Source organism: Thermobia domestica, chromosome 7, assembly GCF_964235325.1.
Source record: "Thermobia domestica chromosome 7, izTheDome1.hap1.1, whole genome shotgun sequence".
In the NCBI taxonomy this organism is placed as follows: domain Eukaryota; kingdom Metazoa; phylum Arthropoda; class Insecta; order Zygentoma; family Lepismatidae; genus Thermobia; species Thermobia domestica.
The window spans coordinates 287,659,277-287,682,033 of record NC_137460.1 but is presented as its reverse complement, the minus strand read 5'-3'; the positions used below and the strand labels follow the sequence as shown (position 1 = coordinate 287,682,033).

Here is a 22,757-nt window from a genome sequence, read left to right as displayed (position 1 = left end):
CATCCGAAACCAAGCTCTTGATGTGCAGCCTGTAAGATTATCATATAAATATATTTCTCTCGTGTTTGATTTTATTTTGTTTCAAAAAGAGGGTGTGTGATATTTTGAAGTAAAAATACTACATATAATTTTGCTAGTTATTTGTGTATCATTTTGTTTAAATAAAAGTACTTACTTTTGCGTATAAGAGGTTAAAAATTATTACATCTATTGGTTAGTCCTTAGGAATTCATAATGTAAATTTGTTAAGAATTTTAAAGAATTCTTTTCGAAATTCATGGTTTATTCTAGGTTTTATATTATTACCTACATCAACCACTAATTAAATGAATTTTTGTGCTGTAGAGAAGCGAAACAAAACCTGCTTTATCAATTGAAAGCAAAATTTTGAAGAAAGAAAAATTCCCAACCAAAAAAGCGAAGCAGAAAAAAACAAGTTTTTTTCCGAGCCCTTGCATCTACCCAAAAACGAAAAATGCTTGTAAAAGCGTAAGTGTTCGTAAAATCTTGATGAACACATATTTGTGGGGTATCACATTTCACTCCCGTATATTATTCGTATTATATTCAGACCTAAATTCCACATTCATTACTCAAAGAGATTATAATACAAAAGCAACTTTTGTTTTTTTATATAAGTTTATGAATGTTTCTTTTGTGATTTTTTAAATAGTTTGTTATTATTATTATTATGCAATTACAATCAGAGAAAAAATAGAAATATTGTTTCGTTTTAATAATGTTTACTGTTGATAAAATATATCGAAATGACGATTTTTTGGGGGCTGGGGTCATACAAACCTCACGAGTGGCATTTATTGAAATCAGAAGTTTCTTTAGTATCTACTTATGTTTAAATGGGTCTGAGCCAAAGTGAACTCAAATAACTAATATCTTTATTCACTTCTCTTACTGATATGCAAATTAAGTAGTTGTTCTTTTTAACTTCGACTAATAAAAGTCGTAGTGAATTAACTTGGACTAAATTAGTTCTTCTATACTCTGCAGTATTGTGAAATTTTCCATACATAATTGTGTATAATGGTTTCACATGTCCAACTGTTTATAGTTTTGTTCTTTTGAAATGACTCTTGACTATCATATTAACAAGTATGTGAAGAACAGTGCAACGTATTTTTATCCGGAGTCTTTTGTGAGAGAGTCAGCAGACGTATCGCTTTTGTGGTCAATTAGTCCCAGTTTCGAGTTCAAATGGAGGACAATTTCTCTCCGATGCAAGCCGAGAAGCGGTTTGGATTCCACTTTAAGCTTATGTGACTCCTTCCAGCATAACCCGGTTGTCGCGTAAGAACACCAAGGTGAAACCAACTTATGTCTATCCATATGTGATATAAATAAATAGAACAAATTATTTAAACCAAAAAACCTGGTTTAAACCAAATAAACCGGGTTTAAACAAAAAAAAAAAAAAAAAAAAAAAAAAAAAAAAAAAAAAAAAAAAAAAACGGGTTTTTTGGTTTATTCAATAAAAATCATGATTTTTGCCAACCCTGCTAGAAAGTAAGCAAATTCCCTTTTTTCAAGCGCTAAGAAATGAAATTTCCTCAAATGTGGAAGCAGTATATAATGTTTCTGATGTGGTGCGGAAATATATCCAGAATAACGCCTGGGAAGACGTAACAATTAATAAGTATTATGCAAATTACGGAACCACCTCAGTTGTGTAAACATGTGTAGAAAGGATGTATGCTAGCGATCCTGTTTTTGACCGAAATTTCGCAATTTTTTTTCTTTGTCTTTGTATCTCATCTGAATGTCTGAGATAATAATATTGTAAAGCGTAATTTCGCACTCGGATAATTACATATAATCATGCCAGGTAGTAAATTCTTTAATGTTGCCCATTGCAGAAAATTGTATTTGATAGACTAACAAAATAAATTTCAAAATTATAGCTCAACTAACTGTATTTGACAAGTACCAGATTATAATTTTTGAAATTCCTAGGGAACTTGTTCAACCTGTGTTAAACAGTTGATTTAGTGTTGCCTCAAAATACATTTTCGCTAGAGCAAGTGACTTGGTATTATGGAACTATTCTTCCTTTTCTTTGTTTTAGGTGCCGTAATTTCTAACCAGGGAACACTGCTCATTTCTTGGGATAAAGAAATAAAGGATGGCAAAAATGCTACGCAGATTCTACTTGATATTTTGAAAGAGGAAGAATTTCTTCTGAATTTTCGTAGGGAACCAGTTGGAAAAGTGTGGGATAAGATTGCACGTAAATTTCGTAGAAGATGCTTCCCTCATACATATTGGCGTATTTCCGGACAGAAGTGTCTGTCACGTTGGGTACATTTGAGAGATCATTGTTTAACATACAGTCACAAGCCTGGAATTAGTGTTTGCAAGTATAACGACGATGTCTGTATTGTTTATAAAAGGTTCAAGTCTCTCGGACTTTATTTGAAGACAAAGAAAGGAGGAAATTTGCATTGTTCACATAGGATGTTTCAGTGTATTCAGGGATCACGTTCAGAAACAGGAAACAGTGTATCCAGTTCCAGGATGGACAGCGAAGAGGATGTGGAAGAAGGCAATCAGAAATGCTCCTCTGAAGAACGTAAGTATACAGCATAATTTAGAGAAAACAGGAGATCCCGAAAAAAATCCATGGATAAAATCCGATGCTCCTTGCATGTGCCAGTTATTAATATGGGCACTTCCCTCCCCCAAATTTTTCAACATATCTACCAGATAACTTGAAACAGAATTGTCCAGAGTGTAGAGATGATCACTCCAGATACATTGGAGAAGGTGTTCACAATGGCTATAGTAAATTGCATTACTTTGTCTTGCTCCTTCAGGAGAGCATGCTGAATAAAAGTTGATTTTATTTGTCTTGTACTTGGGTTAATTATATTTTTACACAATAAATAACGATAGAGCCACAAAGTGCTGTTTTCAAGAAGGAATAATTTTGAAGGAATGACTCTTGTTCCTCGCGAGGCATTTGTTTCTACTACAACCGCTTGTCCATAGTATACGATTTCTTGATGTATTTACATATGCAGTGCATATGAGTAGATTGGTGTCTGGACAGTGGGATCATACAGTTATTGTGTAAGAAGTATGAAAAAGATACGCTCTTTTTACGAATAAAGAAAATACAATTGAAATGTAAAGCTAACCTACTAAACTTGTAATTTTTAAAATGTTACTTTTCGTTAAGATATTTTTTTTGTTTGCGTTCTCTGCGACATTTTCCATTGTCATTTTATGTTCTATTTCGAGCTGGTTTTGCGTAAGTGTGGGGAAAATACGTTGGTGACTTGTGTGTGTGATTTTGTGTTATAACAAAGAGTTCCAATTGATTTTTAGCAAATGCAAATACTTTGATTATATTCCAGTGATACCATAAAAATAAAGCTATGTGCGTAATCTGTTATACTGATAGAAGATAATCATTCACAGATTTGAGATTAAAAAAAAACTGCAATAATGATAAAATACATAAGACATCCACCTTCTTCCCGTATATCCACGCTAAGGATATTTATCGCGCATTATGAAATGACTTTTGGAAGGGGGGAGCGTAGCCCCATATCAATCAGGGCACATGCAGTGAGTATCAGAATGTTAATTCTGTGACATTTGTAAATAATCTGCCGCTTATTTTCCTGTCTAGAATAAAATTTGGCATTTTTATATAAAATATCAACCTCATGTATTTCGCGCCGTGTCCCCTAAGACGGCGCGTTACCAAAATAGCATTTCAAAATTGAAAAACTCATACCCTCTTAGTACGATAACACCAAATTTCACATTAATTGATCCCAAAAAATAACTTTTTTTGGTATGTTCCTGCTAAGGATATTTACGTCAATTGTTCATGTGATTTTTAGAAGAGAGGCTGTAGCCGTACATTACACACTGGCACATCCGAGGAGCATCAGGGTATTAATTCTGTGACATTTGTGATTAATCTGACGCTCACTCTCATTTCCAAAATAAAATTTGGAGTTTTTATAAAGATTCACTATCATATGCGCTGTCCCCTGTGCTCCCTAAGGGGCTGCCTTACCAAAACAGCAATCCAGATTTAAAGAACGCTTTTTTTTTTTTTTTTTTTTTTTTTTTTTACTACAAGAACGGCAATTTTCACATTAATTGGCCAAAAGAAGTTTAATCCCGTATGTCCCTGCTAAGGATATTTATGCCGAAATATGTGAATTTTGGATAGGAGCTGTAGCCCCATATCAGTCACTGACACATGCAAGAAGCATCGGAATTTTAATTATGTAAAATTTATGATTAATCTGAGGCTCACTGGCATTTCCAGAATAAAATTTAGAATTCATGTAAAGAATCACCATCGTATGTTTCGTGCACTGTACTCCCGTACGGCAGTACATTACCAAAATAACGTCCTATATTAAAATACATGTACCTTTCAACTACAATAACTCCGAATTTCACATTAATTGATCAAGAAAAATACCTTCTTCTGATAGTTCCTGCAAAGGATATTTATGGTGATTTTTTATGTGATTTTTAGAAGGGAGATTGCAGCCCTATATCAGGCACTGACACATGGAAGAAGCATCGGAGCATTAATTCTGTAACATTTGTGATTAAGGTGACGCTTCCTGGCGTTCCCAAAATAAATTTGTGATTTTGGTAACACTCCACCCTCAACATTTTTACACCCCTTGCCACTCAAAATAGGAGCCTTACCCAAAATAATGTTCTAGACGACTACACTAGCATTGCGGAAGAGTGTTATTGCCTTTTGTAACATAATACTCATGTGCCCCAAATCTTTACCAATAATTATTGGAGAAAACTGCTTCAAAAATTTCACATTGAATCTCCCATAAGGAAAATGAACTTTTGCACTTACGCCCCCAAAAGATATGCTAAACCATCACTTTCTCTCATTTATTGTTAAAACTTGAAAAATTCAGACATTTTTAATAAGAATTTCACATTAATAGTATGAAAACTTCATCTTCCAGTGCTGTAGAAAATTACACGAATTATGAAACAGGCTCTCTCTCTCTCTCTTTCTCTCTCTCTCTCTCTCTCTCTCTCTCTCTCTCTCTCTCTCTCTCTCTATATATATATATATATATATATATATATATATATATATATATATATATATATATATATATGTGTGTGTGTGTGTGTGTGTGTGTGTGTATGTATGTATGTATATACACTGTGCAGAGTGTTAATAAACTAGACCGACAAACTGAAACAGGTGATTCCTCACATCAAAGTAAGGAAAAAAGTTCATATGAACCCGTGGTCAAAAGTGCATAGTTTCAGAGCTAGGACTGTCATAAACCGTGGGGAAATTAACTTTGGGGGCGAATATTTCCAAACCTATTAGCTATTGAGCTGAGGCGGCATGTTATCTTGTAATCTGCTCTATCCAAAATTGCATGATTCTGAATCGTAGAGTAGCGGCGCAAGGAAGTTTCCCACATAAGGTAATGAGGGGGGGAAGTCCCGATCATTCCGTTAGGACAGGTGGCTCCGATTCATGACAAATGAAACAACGTACAAACAAGTAACATAAAGTCGTTGACAGACCATCAATGTTTTGAACAAAATCAAAATGGCGAAGGATTTTTGGTGTGTTGTGCGTGGTTGCATATGTACAGTAGGGATTGAATATAGTGAATAAAAGTAAATTAAATGAAATCTTTACATCTGCAGGTTCATGACCCACAATCATGAACTGTGTGCTAAAGAAGTTGAACATTAATAATACGTAATGATTTTGAAAGAGTTGATTCAATGAGGATTCGTGACAAAATGGAAGTATCCTGCAAAAAGGAAAACGAAAATACTAACAGATGTATTGTTCTTCATTATAAACTAGCTTGGTCGCAGATCTAAAGTGGGACATCTTGCATTAAGATGAATACTATCACTGAGTTACCAGGTATCCCTTTTGCTCCTCCCATATAGCGAACAACAGATTGTGTAGAAGGTATTCGAGCTGATGACACATAAAAGCAACAATATTAGTTACGTTAAAAAAAGAGGAGGATCAGGAGCACATGGACGTATCTGGGAACAATAGCACATCTCCTTCCCTTTTTGATGTATTGACATATGAGATTATCGTAGGGACAGCAAAAACAAATGCAAATAAATTGAAATCTCGTTGTTTATTGGTGCACTCACAGCCTATTCCATAATTCATGTAATTTTCTACAGCACTGGAAGATAAAGTTTTCACACCATTAATGTGAAATTCTTATTCAAAAATGTCTGAATTCTTCAAGTTTTAACAATAAATGAGAGAAAGTGATTATTTAGTATCTCTTTTGGGGCGTAAGTGCAAAAGTTCATTTTCCTTATGGAAGATTCAATGTTAAATTTTTGAAGTAGTTTTCTCCAATGATTATTGGTAAGGATTTTGGGACAGAGGAGTATTATTGGTTACAAATTGGCAATAACACTCTTCCGCAATGCTACTGTAGTCATCTAAAACATTATTTTGGGTGACGAGGGGTGTTAAAAGGTTGTGGGTAGAGTGTTACCAAAATCACAAATTGTATTTTGGGAACTCCAGGAAGCGTCACCTTAATCACAAATGTCACAGAATTAATGCTTCGATGCTTCTTCCATGTGTCAGTGCCCGATATGGGGCTACAATCTCCTTTCTAAAAATCACATAAAAAATCACCATAAATATCCTTGGCAGGGACTATCAGAAGAAGGTATTTTTCTTGACCAATTAATGTGAAATTCGGAGTTATTGTAGTTGAAAGGCACGTGTATTTTAATATATGATGTTATTTTGGTAATGCACTGCGCAGGGAAGCACAGTGCACGAGACATACGATGGTGATTCTTTATATAAATTCCAAATTTTATTCTGGAAATACCAGTGAGCGTCAGATTAATCATAAACTTCACAGAATTAAAATTCCGATGCTTCTTGCATGTCAGTGACTGATATGGGGCTCAGAGCCTATACTGTATGTTTCAGATGTAAAGCATCAGGGGCAGTAGCCAATGATGCGCGATATTCCGCGCGATGTTTCCGGATTGCGGACTTCCCTTTCCCTTCTCGCTCTTCCTCCAGTTGAGATTATGACACACATTGGCAATATTATTCATAATGTAAAGATACTATTCCAGCAAACTCAAGAATTTTGACTGTGCATCCTAGAAGTATTTATAGTAATTAAATTACCTACCTATTAACTTTTCCAGTGGATATGCTAAACACTCGTCTTCAACTCTACTTTCACTATCGTCTATGTCAGTTAATATTTCGTTATTGTCTGAATCTGTGTCTTGTAAATTTATTGTCATGGGCTAAAAAAATTGTAAACAAAAAAATAATTCTTCGAGCCTGACTTCGTAGAACTTTTTTTAAAAGAAAACTCTGCACTTGTACTCGATTTGCTTAAAAACATTGACAACTATAATTTTGGAGAACAAACGAACTACCACGAAAAAAAAGCAACCCAGACACTGATGAATTCTGTTTATGCTAGAAGAGAGGTTACGTTCCTACACAACTATCCCCTTTGTTTCCTTATCAGTTTTCATAACAAGTAACACTCTTGGGCTTTGTGTAGGTGTAACAAAAGCAATCCGTCTGATTCCTAAGCAATTCGATATACTCGAGTTTGTTTTGGGTTACGATAATTTATGACCATTCAGACGCCTGGTGCTTTTGAATCCCTTGTAGAGGAGAAAAGAGGGAATAAAAGTCGCACATAATAAAGTAGTGAAACGTGAAAGACACAGAAAACATACTGTGTTTCTTCTGTTGAATAAGGAAGAATCTATCTTGAAGTAAATTTCAAAACAATATTAGGAAATTCCCATACTTTGTTCTTACGATGTTAGGCATATCTATCTATCTATCTATCTATATCTATATCTATATCTATATATCTATCTATCTATCTATCTATCTATCTATCTATCTATCTATCTATCTATCTATATATATATATATATATATATATATATATATATATATATATATATATATATATATATATGTGTGTGTGTGTGTGTGTGTGTGTGTGTGAATCAGATTCCAAAGGCATGTAGCCACGGGGGAAAAGAGGGCCCTGTCTTTCCAAACTATTTCCAACCCCAAAATCAAATTCGTCTGGTACATGTTTAATAATTTTATTTAATAGTTAATGCAAATGAGGGACGTTTATAATAAAATATGAAAATTAAAAAAAAATCAAACATCATCAATGCGGTTTCTGTACCTAATTAAAACAACTAAAATTAATCATATGCTTTATATTCATTTCCCTAACTGAGCGCACACCGTATGAACTCACTACTATATTATTGCATAATAATATCTGAGTTGATATTTTTTCAAGTGTTTTTTTTTTCCTTTACTATTTTAACCCACATAAACACAAAGTCAGGTAAACAGACTGCTATAAACAGCATTTGTTTTCTTATGAATATCTTATTGATTCATCTCCCACAATCCGGTTTTCAACTTCAGTACTATGAAGATCCGTCTTTTGATAAGGTAGCATCGTGAAAATATATGTGTATAGTATGTATGGTGAGTTAAAATGCTTTTATATTCTGAAAAAGATCATTTGTTCTCTTTTAAATGTATGAAAAGTTTTCCTCCCCCTGAAAGTAATGTTCCCCTAGAACAATCTGCTGGTTACACCCCTGATTATCTTGTAATAAAAGTTGAGTTCTATTTCCAAATTGAAGAAAAATCCACTGGAAATTAGACGCGGGACTCATCGCTTGTTTTACTAATTGTTTTATATGGGAACCTTTCAAAGCGTGTATCATAGCAACCAGTTGACATAAAAAGATGTAGTTTTCACATATGTGTTCGTAATTCTTTTCTCTACTTCGTAAAGTGAACAGTTAGTGTGCTAATACAATATTTCTAATAATCACCTCTAGTATTGTCAAGATTCGCAGTAGCGCGAGAAGTCAGCGTGTAGAACTGCTTGTCGCGAATTGTCAACACCGCTCAAAACCAACTCAAGACCATGCCGCTTATCATTTGAAACACACAATAATGTTGTCAGCCTATGTTGATCGTAATGTGTTTGGGAAACTAACTCTTTATTCAAGACTGTGAAACACTGTACTACTACTACTATTACTACTATTACTACTACTACTACTACTACTACCACTGCTAATACTACCACTGCTAATACTACTACAAGTGCTATGACTTCGCGTCAGCGTTGACATGCTTGGTGGTACAGAATTTACCTTCTAAGTACAGAAAAAATCGGAGAAATTAATTCTAGTTAGTATGGTCAGTCTGCATAGAATGTGAGTCGATGCTTGATTTACGAGGGTCAACGGTGGCTCAGTAGGTAAAGCACTCACATATGGTGCTAGAGGTCGTCGGATCTGTCCCTGCTCGTGCTATGTGAGCTTTGTAGTGGACAAACACCGTGTACGTGGAGTTTTCGGATTGGTCACGTTTCCTCCCGCTGTTTTAATTCAATCAAATCATCCCATCATCATCCATACGGGCTCAGCCGTAGTTACCTAAAGAACGTATGATAAAGTCAAGTAGAATTTGGTATACTACCATCAGACCACGGAGGCCGAAACCCTGAACTGGCGTGTTCGTAAGATCAGCGCAATTTGTAGTAATATTCAATTAGCAAGGCAAATACCAAATGGTGTTACATGTTCTTGTATTGTTTATAGTATGATACTACAAATATAACAAAATATAATGATAAAATAAATCACCAAGACGCCAGGGTCGATTAGGTGTTCCTGGAACGGTGGCTCAGCGGTTGAGCGTTCACCACTGATGCATGGGGTCCCTGGTTCGATCCCAGCTCGCGCCAAGTGAACTTTGTGGTGGACAAACACCGTATATGTGGGTTTCCTCGGGGTTCTCCCGTTTCCTTCCACTTTATTCATTCCGCCATTTTATTTATTTCTCATCATCACCGTCTCCTTTAGCCTAGCCGGCATAACTGTGGGACGTAAAACTCAAAGATTTCAGTTTCATTTTTTTTTTATTTTCGTATTACTAGTAATAGTAGTAGTGGTATTCGCTGTTGTATTAGTATAGTAATGAGTAGTAGTAGTGGGAGTCACAGACTTGCGCACACTTATCTTCTTTATCAGCAAATGCCAGATAAGAAGTTGATTGACAGTATCTTTGGCCAGGATTACGCACAGGATTGGGAGGCGACGTTGCCAGATGATAAAAACAGGATTGCGCACAATATCTAATGAAGAAAAGAAAATGAGATATCTGGATGCTAAATCTCAAATACTAGTTATTCGTACTTGGAAGGGAAACACCACCATCAACTTTTATTTGTAAAGACATATTTCAGGGTATCACGAATCAAAATTATTCTAAACGATTCGATTGTAATATTTTTTTGGCTTTGTCCAGTTTTCAAAATCTACAGTGGTTGCAAAAAAGTCCTGAACACACTCATTTTTTTTTTTTTTTTTTTGCCTAATTTTTGTGTTTGACTTCATTTTTCGTTATGAAATTATCGCACTATCTTAAATATTGTTATTAATTTTACTGTATCAAACACAAAAATTAGGCAAAAAAAATAGTGTGTTCAGGACTTTTTGCCACCACTGTAACAGCAGATCAATAATTTTATAAAATGTTCAAGTTCAATAGTAACATCTGGGTAGGCAATTAAAATGTTTAATTCCAAAAGTGAAAGGTGACACCTGCGTAGGCAATTAAAAGTTTACTAGTGCAAATAAACAAACCGAGCATTGTGATTGGCTGTGGTCTGAGGCTGAAGGCCAATAAAATTTCAATGAGGCGTGGTGCCTCATATAGACTGAAAGTTGCCTGCTATTATACTGTTTCCACAGTGCTGCTGGTTACAGTTACAAGATGTAGTTTACAGCTACAAGCAAAGGAGTACCGTGCTTGTTACTCGGAAGATTTAAGTATCGACGTTTTCGTGGGAACACAACTGAAATTTGTTGGAGGTAAGTATGTTTTATTAACAAACCAGATCGGAGTTTCATCGGGTTTATTTACTAGATTTATTCTAGTGATTTGGTAACTTTACGGATATGTTACTTCTTTGTTACTAAGCAAGTAGTCCTTAGTGTTTAAATATCTAGTTTTCTGTGTTGTTTTTAAGAACGTTATTGAATTTGACTTACTTAAAAGTATGACAGACTGGGTATCTAAATCCATTAAATATTATAGATGACATTTACTGCAAGACACTAGTTTCAGTTAATCTGAAAATGGTATAATATGTCAGCTTTGTCTTGTTTTAAATGTAGTCAGTGTAATCACAGTTTAGTCTTTCACAGGTGCACCACGAAGTCATGTTGTGCAACAGTTAGAACAGATATCAATAAAAGTGAAGTCCTCGAAATTAAAGGAGATTATAATCATTCTCAAGATTCACAAAAACTTCAGAAGCATAGTCTAAACGAAGACAAAACCAATGGAACATGTTAGTGAGAGACCTAATAAATTATCACGCAGGAGCTTTCAAAGATGAACGATTGTATACAATTTACCCATAAAGATACGAGGAGTTGCAGAGAAGCAATGTATAATTATCGAAGTAAATTAGCCTCTACTCGACCCACGTGTACTTTCCAAGCTATCAAGCAGATGGCAGAGATGCAAGACGTTATTACGACGAAAGGAGAAAAGTTCGTTTTCGTGGATGCTGAGTCTCAAATAGTGGTTCTTACTTGCCAGAGAAACATCTCGTAAGTTTTATTTGAACTACTAGTTTCACTACCATAAAAATATATTTTAATGCTATCTTTGTTTCTGCTTCATGTGTTAGCATTTAGTTAGACATTTAATTGGCTGCTCTAATCTTTTATATATATATATATATATATATATATATATATATATATAGGTTTCTATGTGAGACTGACGATGTAAATGTGTTTGTTGATGGTACCTTCACTTACGCTCCCAGGCAATTTGTGCAATTGTACACGATTAATTCACGATTGAATGGTTTCTACTTACCAATATGCTTTGCGTTCTTGCCAAAGAAGGACCAGAAAACTTACAAGGCAATGTGGGAACTGATTAAATCACACTAGACAGCAGAATGGATCTCAAATCTATTTGGGTTGACGAAATTGCAGCTCACAAAGCTATCAAAGAAGTTTTCCCAGAATGTAATATTTTAGCCTTTGATTTCATTTGGGACAAACCTGGTGGAGGAAGATTCAAAGCAACAGTGTTTTGCATAAAGCATACATGGATCCTAAATCAGAGTTAGGTATTGTATGCTTTCCTTCGGTCTTTTCCTTGTTCCTATTAGTAAATAGTATTATAAAGTCTTATATAAAGTTTCACTCTTGCGCTTTTACTTACCCAAAACTAATAGTCTAAAATTAATTTTTCCAGCATATTCGAAATGTGTTGATTTCAGGTACAATGTTCACTAGTTTCGTTCTTAAGATTACAAAGCTGTTAAACATGTGTGAACTACTACATATTTCACCGTTCATTTTATTTTGTTACACTACTGTATTATGGTATACTTTGCTAAGTTGGAAGATATCTTCCATTTATTTAATCAATATAGTAATAAGTAAATAATAATAACGTTAATAATAAGTAAATATAATATTACTACTTTTGCAGGAAAATGGCTAAAGATGTTCTTTGGGCTTTCCTTTCTCTCAACGGAATGTTTCTCATGCTTTCTGTGATTTGATGGCAATTGCACCCGATGACTCAGAACACCTGTTCTCTGATTATGTACTAGAAAACTACGTCGAAGAGAGCAGCACGTGAGTATTCCGATACTGTTCTAGTAGTATTTCTTAACTTGTAAACTAATTGAAGTTTCAGTGTCCACTGGACGTGAGAGACGTTAATGAACAGTTTTGAAAGAGTACTTACCAATTGCTGGTAACACAGTGTGACCGTCAAAATAGTAAAATTCTTGGAAAATTAACTTTTTGTTTGAGTATTAGTTAAAATAGAAATGGTTATTTAATTTTTCTTTTTATAGTATCAAAAATTGTTCGTCATTTATCTATGCTCTTCACTACTTGTTCTACTACTTACCTCGCATTTTTTTTTTTTTATCCTGATGAGCTAGTCTTGTTATTGTAAAGAAAAAGGGCTTTTACTCAAATAAAATAACAGTATTTTCTTATATCATTTTCAGGTTTCCACCTGCTATGTGGGCTTCTGAGCCTTCAATTAGGCCACGGACGACAAATGGTCCAGAGGCCTTTCACAGACACTTCAACGAAGAATTCTATGCAAGTTCTCCAGATATTCATCGGGTCGTGGAAGTTGTACTAGGAATCCAGACGGAGACGGATTTGAAATTTAATTCTAGGGGCCGCGGTAGCTCAGTGGTAGAGCGTTCACCTCTGGTGCTAGGGGTCCCCGGTTCGATCCCAGCCCCCGCCAAGTGAACTTTGTGGTGGACAAACACCGTGTGCGTGGGTTTTCTCGGGGTTCTCCCGTTTCCTCCCACTTTCTTCATTCCACCATTTCATTCATTACTCATCATCACCGTCTCCTTTAGTCTAACCGGCATAACTGTGGGACGTAAAACTCAAAGATTTCATTTTCATTTTTCATTTGAAATTTAATTCTGTAGCCAAAGGTGAACTGTGTCCTATAAGGAAAAAACAAGTGTCAAGGCAAGAATTTGTTATCAAAAAGTTCGAGGAACTTAAGAGATGCACAACGGACATAAGCATGCAAAGAATCAATTTTTTTAACTCCATTGGACATAGATTCCAAGGAAAGAAATTGTGAATGTAAAAGCTATTGTAAATTCTTATTGTAGAAGTAAGTGTATAAGAAAGTAAATTTTTGGCACATTCACTATGTTGTTTTGATCTGGGTAACACAAAAATAGCTTTACATTTTCATAATAGTAAACATCTCAGTTTGGCAACGTTGTAAAAAAAACTGTGCGCAAACTGGATTTTTCGACCTTGATCTGTATAACTGAAAAGTGGGCGCAACTGGATCTCAAGTGTGCGCAAGTCTGCTGCACCCTTTTCAACAACCCCATTTCTTCGAACTCTTTACGTACGTTCACAACACTCGACTGAGAGACACCAGTATATTCTGCCGTTAATTTCACTATGTCATTCACTAACACAGTAGGGTTGTTTTCCAGCAGTTTATTGAACACGTTTAAAACAAATCGTTTTTCCCGCTCTTCAATGGTTTTCCTTTTGGAGTTTCGGAACTTGACACTAAACAGAAGCACTACATGTAGCCGCCATGTTTTCATTGTAAGGTGACTGTTGGGAGCGGGCTTTAAATAACTGTTGCAATCACTGCGTTTCTTAAGGACAGCCATTACACTTTTTTAGAAATGTTTTCTCTTTATTATGGTTGTTAAGAGCAATTCAAAATATATTAAGTTTGTACCGAAACATATTATATAAATGTTTATTCTATACTACATTTACTATCTACCTCTCTCCCAAGAGTTTAATATTTGTTGTTATAGATACTTATCGGTTTGCATATTAGCAACACTGTGACGATTGTTTTTTTTTCTCGATAACAGAAGGTAAAAATCACAGAATATGGCATATATTTTGTCATTAATTTGTAGTAGTACATTTTGCTCCGTGAATTAATATTTTTTTTTTTCGTCTTGTCTAACAAATGGGTGAAGTTAATTATTATACGAAACAATGTGAAAAAATAGTTCTTCTCTTTAACCAATTACAGATAAGCAATTACGTCAGTCACGGAACTATAACTCCAGTCAATTGCATTGCATTGTAGTACGCCATTTGTTTATCCCAAGTGTGTTTCTTACGATGAAAACAGAATAAATACTGTTGGGGATGGGCACGGGTCCAAGCTACGAGTTCTGAGCCGATTCGCTGTTCATGAACTGGAGTTTCGAGTCGAGTCGCATTTGATAAATGGGTTGCTCGTTCAGATCGTTTTAACTCATTTTGAAATCATGGTCTGATTAGACTGCAAAGCGAAAGTCATGAGAAATGTAAGCAGTAATGTCGAATTCTTTTCGTGTTGGTCACCAGAGGGGACACTGGTCGCACCTAGTCTCGTCTCGATAACAACACGATAAGGGATTTTTATAACGACCTTAGTTCGGCTTGGCTCAACTGAGCCGATATCTCGAGCCAGCTCGCTTGAAGTGAGGCATAGGCTCCGTTGGGATGAACCATTTCCTTCGTTCGGTTCAACTGAGCTCGTTCGGCTCGTTAGTACATGAGGTGTGAGCCACTCTTCTCGACCCGTTGATAGACCTAAGCCCGGGCCGAGCAGTTTTGAACGTGTTTTACCGGCGCCTTATAACTTTAACAGTTTTTGGCTCGAGCTGGAGTACTTCTTCCTCGGGAACTCAAACCCAGAACTTTCTGAACGATGTCCTTGCCTCCTAAGCTTCATGTCTAAAGAGGTCGGTAGACAACTAGTTTCTAGTATTGAGATACAAACCGCCTATCTTTCATATTTATACACGGCGTTGTAATAATAATAATATGTAATAATATCATTGATAATAATTATATTGTCTATGTAGGATACTTGAAGAGAGTACTTAAAACTACACACAGGATTTGGGTCGACGCGAGTCGAAGCTCGACCCTAATTTGAGTCGTGTTGGAAGGAATTTTTTGAGTTGAGCTCAAAGATCTCTGTTTCGAGTCGAGCTCAAAGATGTTTATTTCTAGTCGAGTCGAGTTTCACAGAAAACTCTCTCGCATTTACTCGTGCCCATCCCTAAACACCGTTGACAAGTGATAAGAAAATATTCGAAATGGTGACTATTTTCTGCAATACAGTCTTTATTATTCAAATTACCGTCTATGAAGCAAGGACTGCGATCATACGTCGTAATCCATGGTCAGACTCTCGCTGTATATGTAACACTTGTAATGTGTATTGCAGAAAACGGGCATCATTTCGAACATTTGTTTCACTAAACAATGAATATGTGTGAGAAGCAAGAACACTCGCCGTGAAACAAGCACCCTGATGGTCAGGGTCCATCACATGTGGGCGTAAGACGTTTAGGCGCGAGAAATTTGAGCGCAAGACCTTTTGGGCACGAGACGTTTGTACGCAAAATCCTTTATACAAATAGGTTTACCTACCTACATATACTGTATTTCATAACTATAATCCGGATGTTTAGGCACTAAAATATAGAATTAGGCTCTGGAAATTACAAAAAACTTCCACAATAATTTTACAAAAACTTAAAATAACATCTTGAACACAGCAAAGTTCCTGCACGTCATGCACAATTTAACTCTACCAATTAAAAAAAAAAAAAGAAAAAAAAAGAAAAGAAAGAAAGAAATTGCAGCAGCAGACTCTCGCCTATCTGGATCACTAGTATTCGATCTCCGGACTATGCGGCTTAGTTTTGGAAGAATATTTCTTTTTAATAAATTAAGACATTATGTAATAAGGACTTGTAATTTGTGTAAAGAAAAAAAAACCGTTTTTTTCTTAATGTTGTTATTTTAAAGATGTAACTTAAAGTATGTGCAATACTGCACATATTTTAATTTTTGAATTTTCTTTTTTAAAATAAATTATTAAAACGCATGGTACAAAACATAGGAAATGTTTATTAAGTACTGGTCTTTACCAAGTGGTCAGAAAAAAATGAATAAGAGCTGTCTTTGGAATAAAAATGGCGTTTTTAATGCTATAGGTGGGTGGTTCAGGAAGTGAGTATTTATTGAATGCTTTTTTGTTATTTGATCTGTCCATTAGGCCGAATAGTTGAGACTCTATTTTATTAACAGAAAGTTGTTTCAGATTTCATTAAAAAAATAGGTACTAACTATACATTGAAATTGGAGGAGCGGTCCAAATAAAATTTACTGTAGGCAGCATGTGACACCCAAAAATAAACTTCTGTCCTTCATAATATATCCAACATAAAGGAAAGATATGGGTCGACTTGGCGGTTTATTGATGCTCTTCGGAGGACAGAAAAAAAAAAAAAGCAGAACTTAGTGTACTATGCAATACTATACTACTTCTAGAAGAAGACCCTCCCAAGGAAAGAAGAAAATATATTCGGGCAGATGAAAGAATTCTCACTATTGTACAGAAGTTTGAAACTGTTCATATTATAGAATACTTGCTGGGTTGTTTCGCCCATAATTCCGTCATGTAATGATAATGTCATGGTAAATGTAACATTTTTTCTTTCTGCATTATACGAAATTTTACTAGAACTAAATTACGCCTAAGCATTTAATGCAATTGAGACTTTCAGTGACTGTTTACCATAGGGCATACCATAACGTAACGAAAATTTAGTTTGTGAAGATTTTTAGAGAAATTTTTGGGGTAAAATTTCATCTTTCTGAATTTTTTAAGTTGTGCAGTTATTTTCTATGACAGAGTATTTGTGATATTAGTGCATATTTTCTAGGTTTTTATTGCGAAAACATTCGGTTTTTCGTTATGAAATACATAATAGCCCATTTAAGTAGATTAATAACCTATTTAGATACATGGCTTTGCGCCCAAACGTCTCGCGCCAAACAGGCTTGCGCCCAAACGTCCTGCTCCGGATGGTGAAAGACAAAGGGACACACATTTAAAAAGCATTCCGAAGGGAACAAATTATTACTGCGTCCATGTCGTTGTCCCTGGGAAACGCTAAAACTACATTTTAATACATTGATAAAAATAAACCATGAATGTTTCCAACTGCTATCCATTTCACCTACAGTGACGACAGAAATTACACCAAAAATAATGTATTACGTTCTGGAGAATCAAGTGTTTTTGCTATAAAACACCGGTTTCTCATTACAGATTTTAGAATAACTGCATTTCTAACCTCCTGAGATGGTAGCTGGGAGATTAACTATGGTGCCATTTAATAGCATTTGCGAAGATATCAAAACAGTCTACTTTAATTTTCCTAATCTGATGTGTTTCAACTGTTTGTAACTCATTTTGATTTTGAAGACCGTTTATAACTCGCCGATTACAGTACCATCTATCAGGCAACGAAAAGACGTTCAATACAAAAGTTACGTATTTTTTTTTTTCACGGAGAATCAGAATATGCAATAAAAAATGGGGGTTCCTTTTTAAGATTTCAAAGCTGACCCGCCTCCCGTCCCCGGGGGTGGGTGCAGGGAGTCGAGTATGGTATTGGATGTCCCCCTTTCAGACGAACAACTTTTGTTACAAATTTTCAAAATCCAATTTGTAGTTTTTCAGATACTCTCAAAAATTTTAAATACCACATTTTTCGTGTTAGGAAGCCATTTTAAGTTTCGTCGATTACAGCGTCATCTATCACGCAACAAAAAAAAAAGTTCTACAGCAAAGTTACGTATTTTTCCACGAAGAATCAGAATATGCAAAAAAAAAAAAATTAAGGTTCCTATTTAAGATTTCAAAGTTGACCCACATCCCGCTCCCAGGGGGAGGGGGCATGGGGTCGACTGTGCTATCATTGGATGTCTCCCTTTCAGAAGAACAACTTTTGTTACAATTTTTTTTAAATCCTATTTGTAGTTTTCCAGATATTCCTAGAAACAGTTTTAAATGCCTCATTTTTCGTGTGCTTGTAAGCTATTTTGATTTTTGTCGATTAGAGCGCCATCTATCACGCAACGAAAAAGATGTTCTATACAATAGTTACGTATTTTTTCACGAAGAATCAGAATATGCAATAAAAAATGGGAGTTCCTATTTAAGATTTCAAAGTTCACCCCCTCCCGTCCCCGGGGGGTGGAGGAAAGGGGTCGAGTGTGGTATCATTGTATGTCCCCTTTTGAGGTGAACAATTTTTAAGAACTTTTTAAAACTCCGGTTTGTAGTTTTCGAAATATTTTCAAAAACAGTTGTAAATGCTTCACCCTGTATATATGTGATGAAGGGGGCGGAAATAAGGGACTATAGGAGCTTTTTCTCCGAATTGCACTACATAATGGCAGTTGATTTCACGGGACAATAGAAACATCAACTACAGTTTAGCAACAAGACTCGTTCCAAAACCCGGTTAACTGGTTTCGGTTGCTTTTAAAGTTGAAACAGAATGTTTCGATTTATTTCAAAAACCGAGCTGAAATTTGGTTCAGTCTTGTTTGAAAACAGGCACTATATTGTCAATTTTCAGATTATCCATACATATTTTAGAAAAGTTTCGGACAATATGTATTACTTCCGTTTTAGATTAAGGTATTATGAATCTGCTGTTTTACTTTTCAATGAAATTACGATTCTTCATGTTTTTTTCTCTATATACTTTTGTGAGATCACGTTAATGAGCAATAGAAAATATAACTCTTTTTCAGTTCGGTTAACCGTTTGAAAATGAAATGATTAGAAATCTTTGCGTTTAATGTCCCACAATCGTGCCTGTTAGATCAAGGGAGACTATGATAAAAGCAATTGACTTAGGATGGACGAATTGGTGGAATGAGAAAGCGGGAATAAACGAATGGGAAAGTGTCCCGAGAAAACCTACGAACACGATGTGGACAACCTCAAGCTTACTTGCCTTGGGAACGAACCAGGTACCCAGCCCATCAAATAGTTCAGTGGTCGGGGTTCAGAGTTCGATCCCGGTGGGGGATCCTTTGAAATATTAAATGTCATCGATGTATCTGTGTTCGTTTTCCTGTCATTCAAGGTTACTGGAAGTAACTGTGAAACGAAAATAAGCAAGTAGAAAATAGAGATAAGTTACGGAGATACGTTAGGTGAATCAGAAGAGGGAAAAATGTGGTCTGAGGCACCAGGTTCCAGTTAAGGATTCGAAAGACTCTGTCCTTGTGTGTTTGTATGGTTTTGTTCGTTTTGTAATTTGAATTGGAATTTTTTGGACTACAGTATTTTACCATGACCGAAATCAGTGTTTCATCTTAATTAAAACATTCGAATCGTAAACGTGTGCAATTTGCTACATACACGGATGCTTTCTCCTCTTACTTGGCAGAGCCGTCTTAGTGTAGTGGCGTGAGTATTCGTTTCGTAATTTAGGGGTCCTGGGTTCGATTCTCACTGAGGTAATTAAGGAAATTTTTATCATTTACAATATTGATACTTCTCATGTAAAATAACATGAAAAATATTCAATTTCTCTCGGTCTTAGAGTTGAAACGACTCGTACTGTCTGAGAACGTACCGTGTTTAGCAAACAATTCATGAATACAAAAACCTCATTCTTAGGGCCTAGTATGAGTAATAAATGTACCTGATCAAAAGTGAACATTATTGTTTCGTAGAAATTGTGGAATTGTTCGTACTTCTTCCATTACTACTATAGAAATAATATTTTCGTTCGCCATTTCCAACATGTTTAATATATCCGTTCAACCAAAATGTGTAAATAGGAACTACTCTTTTTTATATTCGTATGTATATTTTGTTGAAATATCAATATAATCCATATAATCCATTTTGTTGAAATATCAATATAATCCATATTCTTGTACCCAAAGAAAGGGCATTACTATGTATCGTGATGAAGACAAATCCTACTTAGCTTCTGTTACGGCATCCGAAGTTTTGATCTTCATATTGTCCAGGAGGTGACACATTTTTCCCCTCTTCTAGACACTAATTCCTCCAAAGTATCACTTAAAAGGCAATTCAACCATAGGCAGTGTAAAACACCTTTTTCCGTATCAACTACAGTATGCTTATTTGCATTTACTTCAGTTTAATTTCACCCATCCAAGTGTCGCTGATTATTCTACAGATTTTAAACCGAGAAGTCATATAAGTATTGGTTTTGAACTAAAAGTAAACAAACATGCAATATTGGCAGTAAACACCAATTTTAATATCAAATCATTACATTCACAATCTACATATGTAAAAAGTATTACACTTTTCATTATTTCATCATATCTTCATGTTAAAAAAATAAATAAATGACCGAGTTTCGAACTCTCCATCTTCAAGATTCGTAAGTTCTTTACGAAGACTGAGCGGCTTAACACGTTTGTCTACTGGCGGCACATGTACAGCTTGTAGCTATTGTCTATATAAAGAACGATGGAAAATGCAACTCCTCTGTATAAATCTGCGGAAATTGTCATGGATCTAGGCTTACTTTTTTGGGCTGTCTCTGAACTAGTTTCAAACTTTATGTGAACAGGTGTGTACAACTGAAACAGCCCAAAAATGTCCTGCCTTGTTGGAATAGGACGTAATATTGAGGTTTCAAATCTTCAGTAATAATAATAATAATATAGAAGACAAATTCCGTAAGAGGACAGATTGTATTGAAATCTGTAAAATCACTCCTAACAGGCAAAAGTTACAAAATAGTCGTGATTGGAGAGAGGTGTCCGGACGACCAGGACATAACCCCTGCGTACATCCCTGCAACTAGCTAAATGTTAAAAGAAGGTTTCCAGTGAACTTTCATGTATAAAGTAGAGCTACTGAACTCACAAGGGCTCTACTAAAATTGTTTTAAGTTTTACGTTATCATGGTTATGCATGCCGACTAAGCTAAAGGAGGCGTCGATGATGAGAATAAAGAAATAGTGGGATGAAGAAAGTGGGAGAAAACAACCCCGAAAAAACCTACACACACGGCGTTTGTCCAACTCAATGTACACTGGGCGAAAGCGGGGATACATTTAGGGTCACAAGCTCCAGAACTGATCGGGCTACAACTGAAACAACCACAACCGCTTAACCTTTTTAGAGTAGGATCAACGATTCAATTCACAAAACTCCAGTAATAATAATAATAATAATAATAATAATAATAATAATAATAATAATAATAATAATAATAATGGTATTAAAGTTGTTCTAAAATTAGGCATAGAAAAGTCGGGATATCGGGGAGGGTGTCCGGACCTCGACAACAGACCTCAGCAACTACCCAAATGTTAAACGAAAGCATTCCGTTAAAGTTTCATGTAGAAAGTATTCTACTGTACTTTTTAACGAAAATAACTGAATATCACTGGAAAGTAAGGCACATAATAAACCAACTTTCAGGATATGCAAAAGTAATTAAAAAAGATTTACTACAAAAATATCTACACAGACCATAATTCAATTAGCTCAGAAATACAAAGTAACAAAATAGCGTACTAGATTCAGTATACAGAGTAATTGTTAATTAAAGAATGCTAATACACTATTTCGGGAATCAAGGTAAGACTAGGAGTGTTTACAATTCTTTTGTTTCATCTCCAAAGCGAGACGATAATTTCAGTTATAGTTGTCCCGTCTCAAATTAAAATGTTAATTCTCGTCTCTATTTCGTCTATTTTATTTTCGTAACGAGATGAAAAATTATTCTTCTCGTAGACAACATTAAACTAAACCGTAATATTCTTGCCAAATATCACATTTCTGCTTGTAATGATATGACTTGAGCGACGATAAGCTCCTAACTTTTAATTCTACGAGATTATTATTATAATATTATTATTACTATTATTATTCCTGAAGATTTGATAGATCAATCATTGAAGGAGCCAAGTACTCAAATATCAGAAGATAATAAAACGTGTGTCATCGCCGATAAATCGTCACCAAAAATTCTGAAAAAGAAAAATCTACTCACCCGCCGTGCATCCGATCCGATGACCTCCAGATTACTGGCCGAGCGCCTTGACCACTGAACCACGAGCACTACGCGATAAATGATTCGTCTTTAGTGTGTTTACGTTGGGTTTTTGCCTCCGCTTGCAAAGTTGTACGTTATTTTTCTTCGTTTCAACAAGTCTTTTGTATTTCTTTTATGATATAAATGAATAATATTCGGCAAAGTTTATAATAACTTTCTTAAACCTTCGGTTCACAGGTTTGTTTCTTCTCCACACGA

At 35.3% G+C, this 22,757-nt stretch overlaps 2 protein-coding genes across 14 annotated transcripts in view; both read left to right on the top strand.

The window, feature by feature from the left end:
* LOC145691005 (uncharacterized) overlaps window positions 1-22,757 on the top strand; it is a 318,751-nt gene that overhangs the window by 77,085 nt on the left and 218,909 nt on the right. For 11 of the 12 annotated variants that reach the window (XR_014132318.1, XR_014132319.1, XR_014132320.1 and 8 more), the window contains one exon: window positions 2,081-2,584. The exons of the other annotated variant lie outside the window; for it this stretch is intronic. Coding sequence is in view for 7 of the 11 variants with exons in the window: in XM_081766498.1 (XP_081622624.1) it covers window positions 2,081-2,584 (504 nt within the window). In the remaining 4 variants the exon portion in view is untranslated. The remainder of the gene's footprint in view (window positions 1-2,080; window positions 2,585-22,757) is intronic. 12 annotated transcript variants of the gene reach the window in all.
* Window positions 11,436-13,539, top strand: LOC145691008 (uncharacterized). Of its 2 annotated transcripts, none has more exons than XM_081766503.1 (3): window positions 11,436-11,694; window positions 12,596-12,744; window positions 13,128-13,539. In XM_081766503.1, exons 2-3 carry the CDS (start codon window positions 12,668-12,670, stop codon window positions 13,381-13,383), a joined length of 333 nt encoding a protein of 110 aa, XP_081622629.1. In that variant the 5' UTR covers window positions 11,436-11,694; window positions 12,596-12,667; the 3' UTR covers window positions 13,384-13,539. The 2 variants fall into 2 exon arrangements, with proteins under 2 accessions (XP_081622629.1, XP_081622630.1); XM_081766504.1 differs by lacking the exon at window positions 11,436-11,694 and adding an exon at window positions 11,849-12,227.